The sequence below is a fragment of the Acartia tonsa genome, chromosome 9 (genome assembly GCF_053477335.1).
Source record: "Acartia tonsa isolate MP-2025a chromosome 9, ASM5347733v1, whole genome shotgun sequence".
Classification (NCBI taxonomy): domain Eukaryota; kingdom Metazoa; phylum Arthropoda; class Copepoda; order Calanoida; family Acartiidae; genus Acartia; species Acartia tonsa.
This window is the reverse complement of record NC_137268.1, coordinates 35,233,340-35,247,379: the sequence shown is the minus strand read 5'-3', so window position 1 is coordinate 35,247,379 and position 14,040 is coordinate 35,233,340. Positions and strand designations below refer to the sequence as shown.

The 14,040-nt window shown below is 31.4% G+C and overlaps 1 protein-coding gene across 6 annotated transcripts in view; it reads right to left on the bottom strand.

Moving 5' to 3' along the window:
* Positions 1 to 14,040, bottom strand: part of LOC145327655 (protein zer-1 homolog) — a 350,140-nt gene that overhangs the window by 31,669 nt on the left and 304,431 nt on the right. For 5 of the 6 annotated variants that reach the window (XR_013882204.1, XM_080171190.1, XM_080171191.1 and 2 more), the window contains exons 7-10: positions 13,681 to 13,785; positions 13,043 to 13,119; positions 12,401 to 12,457; positions 11,525 to 11,606 (exon numbers count right to left, since the gene is read on the bottom strand). Coding sequence is in view for 5 of the 6 variants with exons in the window: in XM_080171190.1 (XP_080027316.1) it covers positions 11,525 to 11,606; positions 12,401 to 12,457; positions 13,043 to 13,119; positions 13,681 to 13,785 (321 nt within the window). In the remaining variant the exon portion in view is untranslated. The remainder of the gene's footprint in view (positions 1 to 11,524; positions 11,607 to 12,400; positions 12,458 to 13,042; positions 13,120 to 13,680; positions 13,786 to 14,040) is intronic. The other variant, XM_080171195.1, reaches the window with a different exon arrangement.

The following is a 14,040-nucleotide window of genomic DNA, read 5'->3' as shown; positions in this document are numbered from 1 at the left end:
TCATTTATGCAATAAAAGCTTTCATTTAAAAAATCAGCTCGATGTCTTAAAAATTAAGTGTTTGGGGGGGTCTTTTGCCCCACTAGCCCCTAGAAGGAAAGTATCAAAATTAAATTTTCAAAATTTTACAGGTAGATCCAATCATATAAGAGAGTTCACAAAAAGAATTAGGTTGTTAACTATAAAAACAAGCCCAAACGGCCAGGCCAAAATTTGATACCTACTGAATTGTTATTTCCTATAACTGTAGAAACTCCCCCCCCCCCCCTTAATCTTAATTAAAACGTTCCTTCACAATACAGATATTGTTGTACATATTTCATCTCAATTCATGAAAACACTAATATATTGTAAGAACTGAATTATCAGAATATAAATGTATAAGAGTCGATACAAAATTGTAAGTAAATTTGTTGAAAAACTGCTTATTACAGAATAATGTTTATGGACATACTTACATTTAAAGACTTAATTATAGAGTTGCTTCGCTTACATTATTGATAATATTGTACTTTGTTGTCCCAGGAATCAGTATACAAAAAATCAGATCAATCGGATAATTAGATCACATAAAAATGTGTTGTTAAAGAAGAAGAAAAAAAACATGTTTAAAATGGACGTACGGACATTTTGGTGGCTATACTCAAAAAACGCCTATCTCAGAAAACGCCTATCTCAAAAAACGCCCATCTCAGAAAACGCCTATCTCAAAAAACGCCCATCTCAGAATTCGCCTATCTCAAAAAACGCCTTTTTCATAAAATGCCTACTACATTTTTAAAAATTATCTTGTAGTGAAACATGTAAGTCTAAGAAGGTATTATGAATATTATACAATATGTACATTATAAATCTTCTTATTGAAATATCTATTTCTGAAGTATAATGTCACTCTTGTACATTCCTTAGGCACTTTTTATTTTTGTAAGCCTTTTGAGTAACAACATACTAAAGGTTTGCTTTTTGAAAATTGATCACAATTGAATATCAAAAACTTTTACCTAGTTAATTCATCTTTTATTTTTTATTTTTTTCATATATCTACTGCAAACAACCCAGTTTACTTTTTAGTTATTGCAATAAGATGAACAACTATGAGCTCTATTAAAACATACTTTTTATTTATTTTCTTTATTATTTGACCATCTTGAATTAACAGAATATCAGGTTGAAATGTTGTAAATATGACTAAACCTAGTAAATTTGTTAAGAGATAATCATAAAGATGTTGTGGAATTTAGGTTGGGTGAATTTCAAAATGAGGTTGTGAAATTTGGGTAGGGTGTAAGGAAGGGATAAATAGTTTAGAAAACACAAAATTATGTTCTAGTTTAATTATGCTTAAAAGAAATTTTAGATTCATGTTATAAGATTATTAAAATACACAAATAATATACAAAACATTTATTGAGTATGATATGCTTTAAACTTATCAGAATTAGATAGCCTCAAAATAAAAAAAAAAATAGTTTAAAATACCTACTTATTATAAATTATAAAGCAATTTAACATTTTTTTTTAGATTCTACTTTCCATAGTTGATGAATTTTGGGGGAAAAATAGGGTGAGATTATTTTAATGTCTTATCCCTATATTCCTTCGTATTCTTACCAGATTAAAAAATGATGTACTTTGAAATGAGCTTCAATAATTAAACTCTTTCCTTCAATGAGTTCTCCCTCCAATAATTTTCTCCCATTTAATTAAACTACCCCTTTTCTCTAAATATAGCAGCTACTCTTTAGTATACCATTTTATCCATCTTTGTACATAGTTTATAAAATGGTTGATTTGGTAACTATTTATTTGTGTTTTAAATAAGAGATCATGAATGACAAGTATTGTATTATTCTTTTGAATACTATTAATAAATTAGGCTTTATTTTTAAAAATGTAGTGGGCATTTTATGAAAAAGGCGTTTTTTGAGATAGGCGTTTTCTGAGATGGGCATTTTTTGAGATAGGCGTTTCACTATGTGCCCAGGCAATGCAAAAACTCCAAGATTCCAAAAAATACAATTTTGGATATTGACCAATTTTATAGTTTAAGGTTAATCTTTGTCATATTTGAGAAGGATTCCCAAAGCAAGAGGTGGAAAAATCAATTACTTATGATTTTACAGCCTCTAGAAGTAGCCTACCTAGATATTTAGGATTTTGTAATAAAGCCTGACTATTGAAATTACATTTTATATGCAAACTTTAAATTATCGTCAAACTACCAAAAATTGAGCTAAAGTAATATATTATAACTTTTTTGAAAGCTTATTGAATATACTATACGATTTTAAATTAATTTTTATACGTTTACTTCTAAAACTTATGAAAAAATTGATGTCAAAGCATTCCCCTCTAAAGAAGCAGGAATTATAATATTTGTCATAATACTTTCAACTTCAAATAGTTTGATCTTTTTTCAGCTAACGAGGCCGCATATCAGAGCTTTATACATGTTTAATCAAGGCACTCAGTGAATGAACCCCGTTGGTTTCACTGGCGGCCTCGTTAGCTGAAATTTTTTTTTCGCATTTTCGTAGGAGCGGTCGGACCCATTTTATAGCAACTTTTACATAATAAAGACGAATTGAAATAACTTTTTTTACAAATCATTTTATCGTGATATTTATAGTTCTCGATGCAATTTTTTTATACAATTTCTTATTCTTATTGCTTAAAGTCTCTAAAGGATATCCTTGCCCCCCCCCCACCCCTGGAGGGTGGGAGGAGACACCCCATGCACACCCCTAGGAATATTTATTTAAGCTATGTTATCGAACCTGTTGCTTCTAATCAATCAACATTGTTTTTAAATCAAATGGATATATCATCTTAAATGTTTCAATTTGATAAAACTAAAACCTAATCCACCCCGTATACACGCTCTAGAGAAATAAGAGTCAAGCAAACTTGTAAAGAAACTAAATGATTTAAACCAATTTGTTATTAAATGTATATTATACATACATAGAGCCTATGAGTATGAAGGCCTAGGGATCTAAAGGGATAAGACAATGGCCGATAAATTAATGTACATTACCAATAATGATACACAAACTTACCTTTTTTGTAAATTACAATTAGTGGTTGAAAAGTTAAGATACTCAACTTGAAAAACAAGAAAATGTTATTAAAAAACTTTGGGGACTTAAGTGATAAACAGCCCAATCCCTTCTTGATAAAGGCCCTATTGCAGACTATCAATCCTTTGATTGCAATGCCTTTGGATTAAAGTTCTTAGTGCTTTTGTGGTGATTTGTGATAGATTTGTTTTTATTTTCAAAACAAGTATTGTTTTGTCTATACGTAGCGCAGCAATAACAGGTAATTTTTTTATGAAAAAGTACAGTAAAATGGGTTATAGGAAAATAGAAAATTATTTTACAAAATGTTATTAACGTGTTTCCTTTTTATAGTTAGTAATTTCAACAAATCCAGTGATCTATGGGGATAAGTTAATAGCCGATAAAGTGATGAACTTCCCCAATGATTATGCACAAAATTACCCCTTCTGTAGATTACAATTAGTGGTTTAAACGTTAAAATTCAGTAAAAGCCCCTAAAGTTGTTAAACCAACGGATAATAAAACGTTATTATAAGATTTTGGGGACTAGTGTAACCAACAGCCCAATGTCCCCTCCCTCTCTGCTACAAATAAATTGATATATAAAGGGTGTTAAAAAAAAAAACAATCGCTTCACTTTTTTCAATATAAACATTACAGTTTTGGTTCAAAACTAATAAAAAGTAATACAATTCATGCCCAAGCAATGACAATGAGAAAACAATATTGAATTTTGAATCTACTCACCCTTCCAGCTCCCTAGAGCTTAAGACCTAGCCCTTGCAGAGAAATTTGCCCTACGCCGAAAGTGCATATTTTGTTACAAATTTTTCTTTTTAAAAACCAATCGCTCACAATTTGAACCACCATAAGTACTTAAAATATTGTAGATAGACCCCATAATGTTAGGAGTTTTTGATGGGGCATGTAAAGACCTTTCTTTAGACACCTTAACAAGGTTTCTTACACAATCATAGCCAATTTGGCATCAAAAAGAAAGACCTGGCAATCATCAAGAACTAGGAATAGACAGAGCCGTCATGGCTCAAAGTTGGATGGGAATGTCTTTTTTATGCCAAATTGGCATAGATTGAGTTAGAAACCTCGTTAAGGTGTCTAAAGAAAGGTCTTTACATGCCCCATCAAAAATTCTAAACATTATGGGTTCTATCTCTAAGATTTGAAGTACTTATGGTGGTTCAAATTGTGAGCGATCGGTTATTTTTTTAACACCCTTTAAGTATAACATTGATAATTCATTTAATTTAAGCAAAAACCTATGATAATACATACGAGAAAATTATTTAATTTCCAGAAGGATCTCGTATACACGTGAACTTAACGCCCTAACTTAACAATTTCTAGGGTAGCTTTTTATTGGTCCTTTATTGGCGTAAACCTAAAATTAAACAAGGGGAGGGGGAGGTAATAATAGAATTTAAATGTCATTTGAATAATTAAATATGTCTGTCTGTCAGTCTGGATTAATCTAAAAATATCTTACTATCTGCTGGACCGATTAGGATCTGCTTTTCAGGGAATATCCCTACTAGTCATAAAATGATTATGGTGATGGAAAATCATTAAGCTACAAGTATAATTCCTTATAATAAAATTAAAGGATGTATGTATGTCTGTCTGTGTTTTCAATATATTTAAAATCTTTAAAAATCACTAAACCTTTACTGCCAAAATAGCTAAATAAGTGTTTTTTGTCGATATTATTAATTTTTTTTATTTTAAAGCATTTCAAGGTATCCAAAATAAAACTTAAAACAATTATCCTTCATTTAAAAAAAAAATTCTTAATTTAAAGCAAAATTAACAGAATTATGAGTTTTTGTTTTATTTTGGAATTCTGGGCACATAGTGCGTTTTTTGAGATGGCTAGAAATCAACCTTATTCGACATTCACTCAAAGCCCCAAAAATAATGGACTTAAAAGTGTATTAAACTGTATATAAGACATTTGCGAATATATTGGTACCATTAATTTGCCTCTGAGATAAAAAAAAATATGTTTTTTTGATATTTTTCTCTTGCAACAAATCAAATTTCAAATTTGAGTCACCAAAAATGCTAAACTAATTTTTGCTCTAGAAGAATCAATTTTTGGAGTTAGAAAGTGCTTAATACCTCATTTTAATCGCCTGGCATTGCTTTATAATATACAGGTAATGACTTGGTTGTTTATAGAACAGCTGACTAAAAAATCGAGGTTTTGTGATAAACCCACTTTTGTTGTTGCTCCATAAATGATATTTTTTTTCCCAATTTTTTTGGCTGTAAAGAAGCTTTATATATTCATATAACATCCACCTAAATTTGACTTTTGGTATTTTATTTATAACATCACCAGAGGGAATTGAATTTTGGAAAAAAATATCAATTTATATTTTACACTGCTATGCATTGTTCATGTTCTTGTTTCTAAAAAAAATTTATATTATAAAAAAGAGAATTATTTAACGCTTCTATAGGTATGTTTATCATTTTTCTATGCTAAATATAACTATAATTACACCATTTTAAAGTTAGACATCTTAACATATTAACACAATTATTGAATCGGTCTGTATTATTAAGCTGGCAACCCTTAAAACAGCTGCATTTCATTATCCTATTATATATAGTAATTATTATATGTATAAACACACTTAATTTTTTAACTTTTTATTGATGGAATACATATGTTTCTCTATAAAAATAGATCATCAGTTCCAATTAAGATGTATAAAATAAGAGTTAAAAAAAAATATATATATGTCAATGCATTTTGAATCCTTTTAAAAGACTAAATAAGAAAGAAGTGTTAGAAAATTGTGCCACCTGCGGGGTTTTTACTGCTTATATCCTCTTGGGGTTAGGGGGGAATTAGCATCTTTATATAAAAAGGGGGAGGTGTTTAAAGAGAATTTTTAAAGAGAAAAAAATAGGTCATATTTTATCATTTGCAGTTTTACAAATTAATACATGTTATATAAAGCTTTTTTTGTCTGTAGCTTAAGATTTCAGTAAAGTATAAGGCTATTTTACTAATTTCCTTACTCCTTTAATTACAGAGCTCATAGATGTTTGGAGCGCAGCTGCTAGTAAACAAACAAAGTAAAACGATTCCTGAATAATTGATTTACAATTTTAAAAAGCAAAACATTTTTACAATTAGGATGTGTATATCCACACCATGCACAGTGCCTTCTAAGGTGCTTTGACTTTAGTGTCAGAACCTAAATTGGGACATAGTGCATTTCATTACCCTAGGTTAGGTAACTTTATTTCACTTTTCAATAAAATCTAAAATGCAGCGGTTTTTGAGAAAATTAAATTTGAAAATTTCAAGTTCAATTTTCACCCACTAGTAGTTACCGTATAATCATAACAAGAAAAGCAAAGATTATTTATTTTTAATTTTGAACAAGTTTGCTCTAATAAATATCTTCATAAAACCACTCCTGAAGTGATGTAATTAATGGCTATTTTTATCAATTGCTTTGCTAAGGTCACAGAAATTCAGCCTTAAATAAATCATATATAGGGAGGTTTTATGACTGACTTTATAAAAGCAAAGTTGTTCAAAATATTAAATAAATAATCTTTGATTTTCTTGTCATGATTATGCGGTAACTCCTAGTGGGTGAAAATTTAACTAGAAATTTTTAAATCTAATTTTCTCAAAAACCGCTGCATTTTAGATTTTTTTGAAAAGTGAAATGAAGTTACCTAACCTAGGGTAATGAAATGCACTATGTCCCAATTTAGGTTCTGACACTTAAGTCAAAGCACCTTCGAAGGCACTGTGCATGGTTAGCTCTTATTGTTAATTCAGGCGTTTTAGAATTAATCTTAAATGTTGGAAGATGATTTTTGTAGCAGTAAGGTACTTAGCAACTTTATAATCATTACTTTATGTAAAGGGATGTCCCGGTGGGGGGGGGGGGGGGGTTAGGGGGTTAAGGGTTATTAATTAATTTGGGGCAACCCCATAATTTTTAAATTTTTAATTTTTAATCTTCCCCTCTCCCCCCCCCCCAAAAAAAAATATAAAAAGCTTTGACGTCCTTGCCTTTCTTATATAAAGATTACCCCACAAAATAAACATGGGGATGCCCAAATTTCCCTCCCCCCTTCCCCCCCAAATCAAAAAGCTTGGACGTCCTTGATTATGTAAGCTCATTTAAAACATACTGAAATCAATTTGTGTACAACAATTATCCTATTTAGTTTTTTAGTAGTGAAGCTACTCTATAATTCAAAATATTTGTCCGTCCATTGTCTGTCTATTCATTTGTATGTCTGTCCATTAATATGTCTGTCTGTCTGAGACAGAAAGGGGAAAACGAGATTTTCTCTGCTTCTATAAAAGATAGAAGGCTTAAATTTTCATGGATTGAATATTCTCTCTCTCTATCAATACTCCATATTTTCATCAAGTTTCATTAGGATTTGCCAAAAAACTGGGGTGGGCTATATCGATTCCTACAATTCAAGTTTTCATGATTTTCTCTACTCCTATTCAAGATAGATGGTTGAAATTCAGGGATTGAATACTTTGATATTTTGCATAATTTTATCAAGTTTTATTGAGATTTACTTATTGGGGTTCTACCTCAAACATAGGAGTCCCAAAAATCGGAGTGGACAAATGCAGGAGTCCCAAACATTGGAGTGGACAAACGTAAGAATGGGACAAACGTCAGAGTGGACAAACATCAAGGTGGACAAATGTCAGAGTGGAAAACATTGGAGTGGACATTGCTTAAATAAAACCTAGGAGTGTCTACTATTTTAATAATATTACAATTTTGAAATTTTTTATACCCCTGTCTACAAAATAATGACTATGGCTGCAGCGCTCAGCCCCCTAGCCTATATCCTAACCTAACCTAACTAAGAAAAGTGACGGGACGAAGGTAGGGGGGGCTGTGTTTGTAAACAAAAATTAAAAATTGAAAAAAAAGTTTGAGACTCCTGTGTTTGTCCACTCCGACGTTTGTCCCAAAAATCCTGCGTTTGTCCACTCCAACGTTTGTCCCACTCCTGCGTTTGTTCCACTCTGACGTTTGGGACTCATGCATTTGTCCCTTCCATGTTTTTCCACTCCTACATTTGGCATGGAACCGATTATTGGTTGGGGTGCTAGTTTGATTCCTAGATCTGTAAGTTTTAAGGATTTTCTTTACTCCTATTTAAAAGGCTGGGTTTATACCCCCCATAATATATTAAGGGGGGTGATTACCCCCATCCCTAAAAAAATTACCCTTTTACAAGCACCTCCCCCTGGATAATCCTGCACTCCCCCTTGTAGTTACTAGGCCAACTTTATGGTCTCTGGTTTCAGGAAGCCCATTCAATTATGAGAAGTTCACATTATAAGAGCACTCTTATAGCATCCTCTCTATTAGCATTACATGTGTAATGCATTATAGACAGACAGATAGATATTGTGAGGGATCCTACACTTTATAACACCTTGTTTTGCATGGTAAAAATTGTTCCAATAGTTCTTGATATTGATATTTTATTTAAAAATTACAATAACTTGAATATAATGATGTTTAAAAAATGCTGGAATTATAGTTATATTTAGACTAGAAAAATGATTAACATACCTATAGAAGCATTAAATAATTCTCTTTTTAATTATAAAAATATTTTTTAGAAACAAGAACAAGAACAATGCATTGCAGTGTAAAATATAAATTGATATTATTTTCAAAATTCCAAAACTATCCAGGGTCCTATAGGAAGCATCCATAAAACACAGAACTCAATAGGTACTGTAATTGTCGAAATCTTAAGCTAAAGACAACAAAGATTACTACTTTATATAATAGGATAATGAAATGCAGCTGTTTTAAGAGTTGCCAGCTTAATAATACAGACCGATTCAATAATTGTGTTAATATGTTATGATGTCTAACTTTAAAATGGTGTAATTATAGTTATATTAAGCCTAGAAAAATGATAAACATACCTATAGAAGCGTTAAATAATTCTCTTTTTTATAATATAAATTTTTTTTAGAAACAAGAACAAGAACAATGCATAGCAGTGTAAAATATAAATTGATATTTTTTTTCCAAAATTCAATTCCCTCTGGTGATGTTATAAATAAAATACCAAAAGTCAAATTTAGGTGGATGTTATATGAATATATAAAGCTTCTTTATAGCCCAAAAAATTGGGGAAAAAAATATCATTTATGGAGCAACAACAAAAGTGGGTTTATCACAAAACCTCGATTTTTTAGTCAGCTGTTCCATAAAAAACCAAGTCATTACCTGTATATTATAAAGCAATGCCAGGCGATTAAAATGAGGTATTAAGCACTTTCTAACTCCAAAAATTGATTCTTCTAGAGCAAAAATTAGTTTAGCATTTTTGGTGACTCAAATTTGAAATTTGATTTGTAGCAAGAGAAAAATATTAAAAAAACATACTTTTTTCTATCTAAGAGGCAAATTAATGGTATCAATATATTCGCAAATGTCTTATATACAGTTTAATACACTTTTAAGTCCATTATTTTTGGGGCTTTGAGTGAATGTCGAATAAGGTTGATTTCTAGCCAGATGACCCTTTTGGTAATGATTATAGAGTTGCTCCGCTTTCTAAATCGTACCTAACTACTACAGGAATCACCATGCAAGGTTTGAAATCGATAGGACAATTCTAACATGCCTAAATTAACGAAAAAAGCTATCCGTTACGGACGTACGGACCGACCATAATTGTAGAAAAGCTTCGATTTTAAAAACATCCGAAATACCTATACTAGAAACCCGTAAAATTTTTCTGAAATGTGAATCTTTAACGCCAAGGTACAAAATTGCAGAAAAAAAACATAAAAATTTCATTTAAAACCATAAGAAATGTGTATAGAAAAATTCGTTGCGGTCAGTCATGCAGAGTTGTTGAGCAGCGTGTCGGAGCCGTTTAATTTTGATGCGGCTCCGGCTCCTACCTTAAAATTAATATATCAATTTATGTTCATTATTGAATTTGATTAAATAAAATAAATAATATAAAATATTTTGCTTTTATTTGATTAAAGCTATATAAAAGTAGAAGGATGTGTGTCTATTTGTTAAGTAACAATAGTTTTTCAGTTTATTATATGGAAATAGAACGTTGCCAAATTATAATATTACTTTAAAAAATAATTTTTAGCTAATCTGGAGCCGGAGCCGTTTATAACGAAAAATAAAAAACCAAAAATGTTGCTGCTCCCGGCTCCGGCTCCGAAACGCTGTTGTTGAGGCTTAGCTTTATGAAAAATGTTTTGGTTTTTAAACAGGGCCGATTACGTCATATAAAAGGGAAGCATTAATCCTTATACTAAAGTAACAGGATGTCTGTGTGTCTGTCTGTCTGTGTGTCTGTCTGTGTGTACCGAAGGATCTCGCTAACCGCTGAACCGATTGGGTTCTCCTTAACAGGGTAGATTCTCATATGTCCCGGGAAGGTTTATAACTATTTTGGGGGAGGGTACCACCACCCTCCCTAGAGAAATTAAATTTTTTAAAAATTTACCAATTTTAGAAAGAGAGTTCAACGAAAAATAAGCGTCAAACGTAAATTTTTTAAAACTTTTTCTTTTAAAATCTAAAATAAGAAATTGAATTATCAAATTCGACTCTCTCCTCCTCAAGTGCCCCTAGAGGCCTCTAGGGGCGTAGCCGCTAGTAAATTATATTTTAGACAAGAGCATAAATAATATTTTAAAATAAATTTAGAGAATATGGAGAAATTTCACTAAAGGGGTAGTTGCACAAAATGCATTTGAACTTAATTTAGTGAACCGCATATTTTTGTCTGATTGGTTAAACTACATTTATATGGCATATATTTGAAAGAATTTCAATTTTCTACCACGTAGTTTTTAAAATATCAAGACGATTTTCAAGTCTTAATATTTTAAAAACTATGTGGTAGAAAATTGAAATTCTTTCAAATATATGCCATATAAATGTTGTTTAACCATTTAACCAGGATAAAATATGCGGTTCACTAAATTAAGTTCAAGTGCATTTCGTGAAACTACCCCTTTAGAGAATATGAAGAAATTTCACTAAATTATGAAAAAGAACAGAAAAGGTAAAAGTGAAAATTAGAAAAGAAATGTAATTAGGGTACAAAATGAGAGAGAGAGCCAAACAGACAAAAAAGTAAGACACAGAAGCATATAGAGTAGCAATGCTACTAATAGTTATTAATCGTATCGTATTGTAGACAGCTTTCCGCAGATATCAAAATGAAAAATTATAAGAATTAAAACCAGTTTTGTTAGTCCCGTGAGGACGAAGGTCTAGGCATACAATAATGGTGTTAACTTTATGATTTTATTTTTAATATTCGTAGAAAAGTGTCTATAATGCGATGTTATACTGTACATGCTAAGGAACGGTTATATTCCAGCGGATGTTAAACAGTATGGAAGCCATGATGAAAAAAAAACTTGCCTGTATCTGAGAAAGAAACATCCAATAACTGTAAATTTATTAACTTTGTAATCTGGTTGAAATTTTCTTTCACCAACTCACCCTGGTGGTTGTTAAAATTATAGTCATAAAAAAAGAAGGGGGTCCGGGAGAGGTAACTTTCCATTGCACCGCCCGCCCGCCCTTACGTCAAATTAAGAAATCTGTGTACGCCCCCTTGTGTTTAATTTTTTTGGTAAATACCTACTGCCTAACTAAGTACCTATAAAACATTGTTCTTATTTAAAAGTTTGGATCTACTGCAGTTCACGGTAAAATATTGCTGGTAACGACTATTGCCAAAAATCTATGAATTTTAAAGGCTGCTAGCTGCCAAACGGCTGAACGTACAGATCATGCCCGCACACTGTTTTAAGCGGCATAAGAAGGCCTACAAATAATCTGGAATAGCCATAAATCAATAATACGTAATTATCTCGCATTACAGAGAAATGGGCAAAAAAGACCTTTTTTACGCGTTTTTTCTTCAGTGCAGCTTTCCCTGTGCATAATTGGATCTTGGCTATTCCAGATAATTTGTAGGCCTTCTTATACCGCTTAAAATAAGGTGCGGGTGACGTGTGGTCTGTACGTTCAGCCGTTTGGCAACTAGCAGCCTTTTAATTTCATATATTTTTGGCAATATTCATTACCAGCAATATTTTACCGTGAACTGCAGTAGATCCAAAAGTTTAGTAGGCTAGTTTTGAAGCACCACAAATTAAAGGCCCTCCCTCCCCCTTCCTTTATTTCAATTTATTTTTTAAAAAATGAGAGGGGGGGGAGGGGAAGAGTTATTTGTGCACAAAAAGACACTTAGAGAGAAAACGCCATTTTTGTTTAATATGACTATGTTGCCTGGCTCAATGTGAGGGAAGTAAGCAGGTTTGGGTTACATTGCCAACTATACTCATCCTAAAATACAAACAATTAAAGCAGATACATTTAATTAAATAATTTTACATACAGGGATGACAACACTCATAAGAAGGAAAGTAGGTATAAAAAATCATGGATGGACGGATACTGTGATTTAAAGAGCAAATGTCCAGTGTTAAGAATATATTGTTTTTAAAAATCACAAAACCTTTCATAAACGTCATTAACATGTTTTAATATTCATTTTTTTGTAGAAATTATGATAGACCAACGGACTAAGAATATATGTTAGATGCTAAATGGTACAGGTTATCTTCACAAAAATCATGTAGGTATCTTTACTAGCAGCTGAGAAAATCTCATTTTCCCTAAAGCGTTAAAAACTGACTGACGGATAGAAAAAGTAAATTTTAGTGTAGCTACGGTACTAAAAATGTGACATTGATAATGCCATGTAAAATCCTCCAGGTACATCTTTTAAAAGGACACAAATAAGAAAGAACTTTGTAACTAAATGCCATTTATCTTTAACTTTCTTAAAAATAAACAGTATAGGTAAATTGTTTACCTGGCATCCAACTTTTTCTCGTTTCACGTAGTTTTTATAGATTTGTGTGTTACCTGTGTTCCTAACACAGTGAGGCTTATTGCTGATTGAGCGTCAACTAACCCTCCATGCTGACCATCCATCTCATACTCTTTATAAAAAAAATCACAAATATAGGACATTAGAGGATTTTTCCCCCCAGCTTTTTTTAAAATTCAAGTAGTGCAGTTGAAATTATTATGCCTTTTGGTGAAAAATCACTTGTAAAAGTTTTAACCATTTTGGATAAGTATTATGCCCAGTAATTTAACTTTGTAATTTTGAGGCCTCCCTTATGGAGGTAAAAAATCATTGCATCAGAACTATGGCTTCATGGTGCTTAATGAATAGGTCTTGAGGAGTAGAATCAGGATTTTTTTTTTGTTAAAATTTTCAAAATATCTCAATCTTTAGCCTAAGAAAATCTCAAAAAACCTCTAAAAATTGGCCAATTTTCAAAAATAGCGGTTATTATTTTATGACATCACAAAACAAATCTTGAACAATATGTAGGTATAACAAATATTGATCGTCAATCTTGCCCCATAATCCGTAAACGGAATTCCAAGCTGACGAACTCTTTGTTTATTTATATTTAATCGGTAAGTAGATTCCTTCCAATGGTACAAACGACGGAATTCTCGAGACAATAACTAGTGCAATGAATACTTACGTTTACAAGCAATATGCTTGGCATTCTTTAGATCACAGGTTAATATCTGAATGAACTCACGCTCATCCGACCATGTCTTTTTTCTATACAAGCATAATTTTCTATAATTTTTATAAATAAGTTGGTTAACTTTTTACTTTTTCCTATTATATTATGTGGTAAAGATTTTTTTGTCTACAGCTTAAGATTTCGGAAAAATTCAGTACAATTTTTTAAATGAAGCTTTATGAATGTTTGGGAAGGTTTTAGGATATTCAGACATCTTCCACTCTCTCATTATATATGTCCGCTAAGATTTCGTTAACCACATAATCTAAAAGGTTCACAATTTTAGGGAATCTTTACATGAATCACGAACTA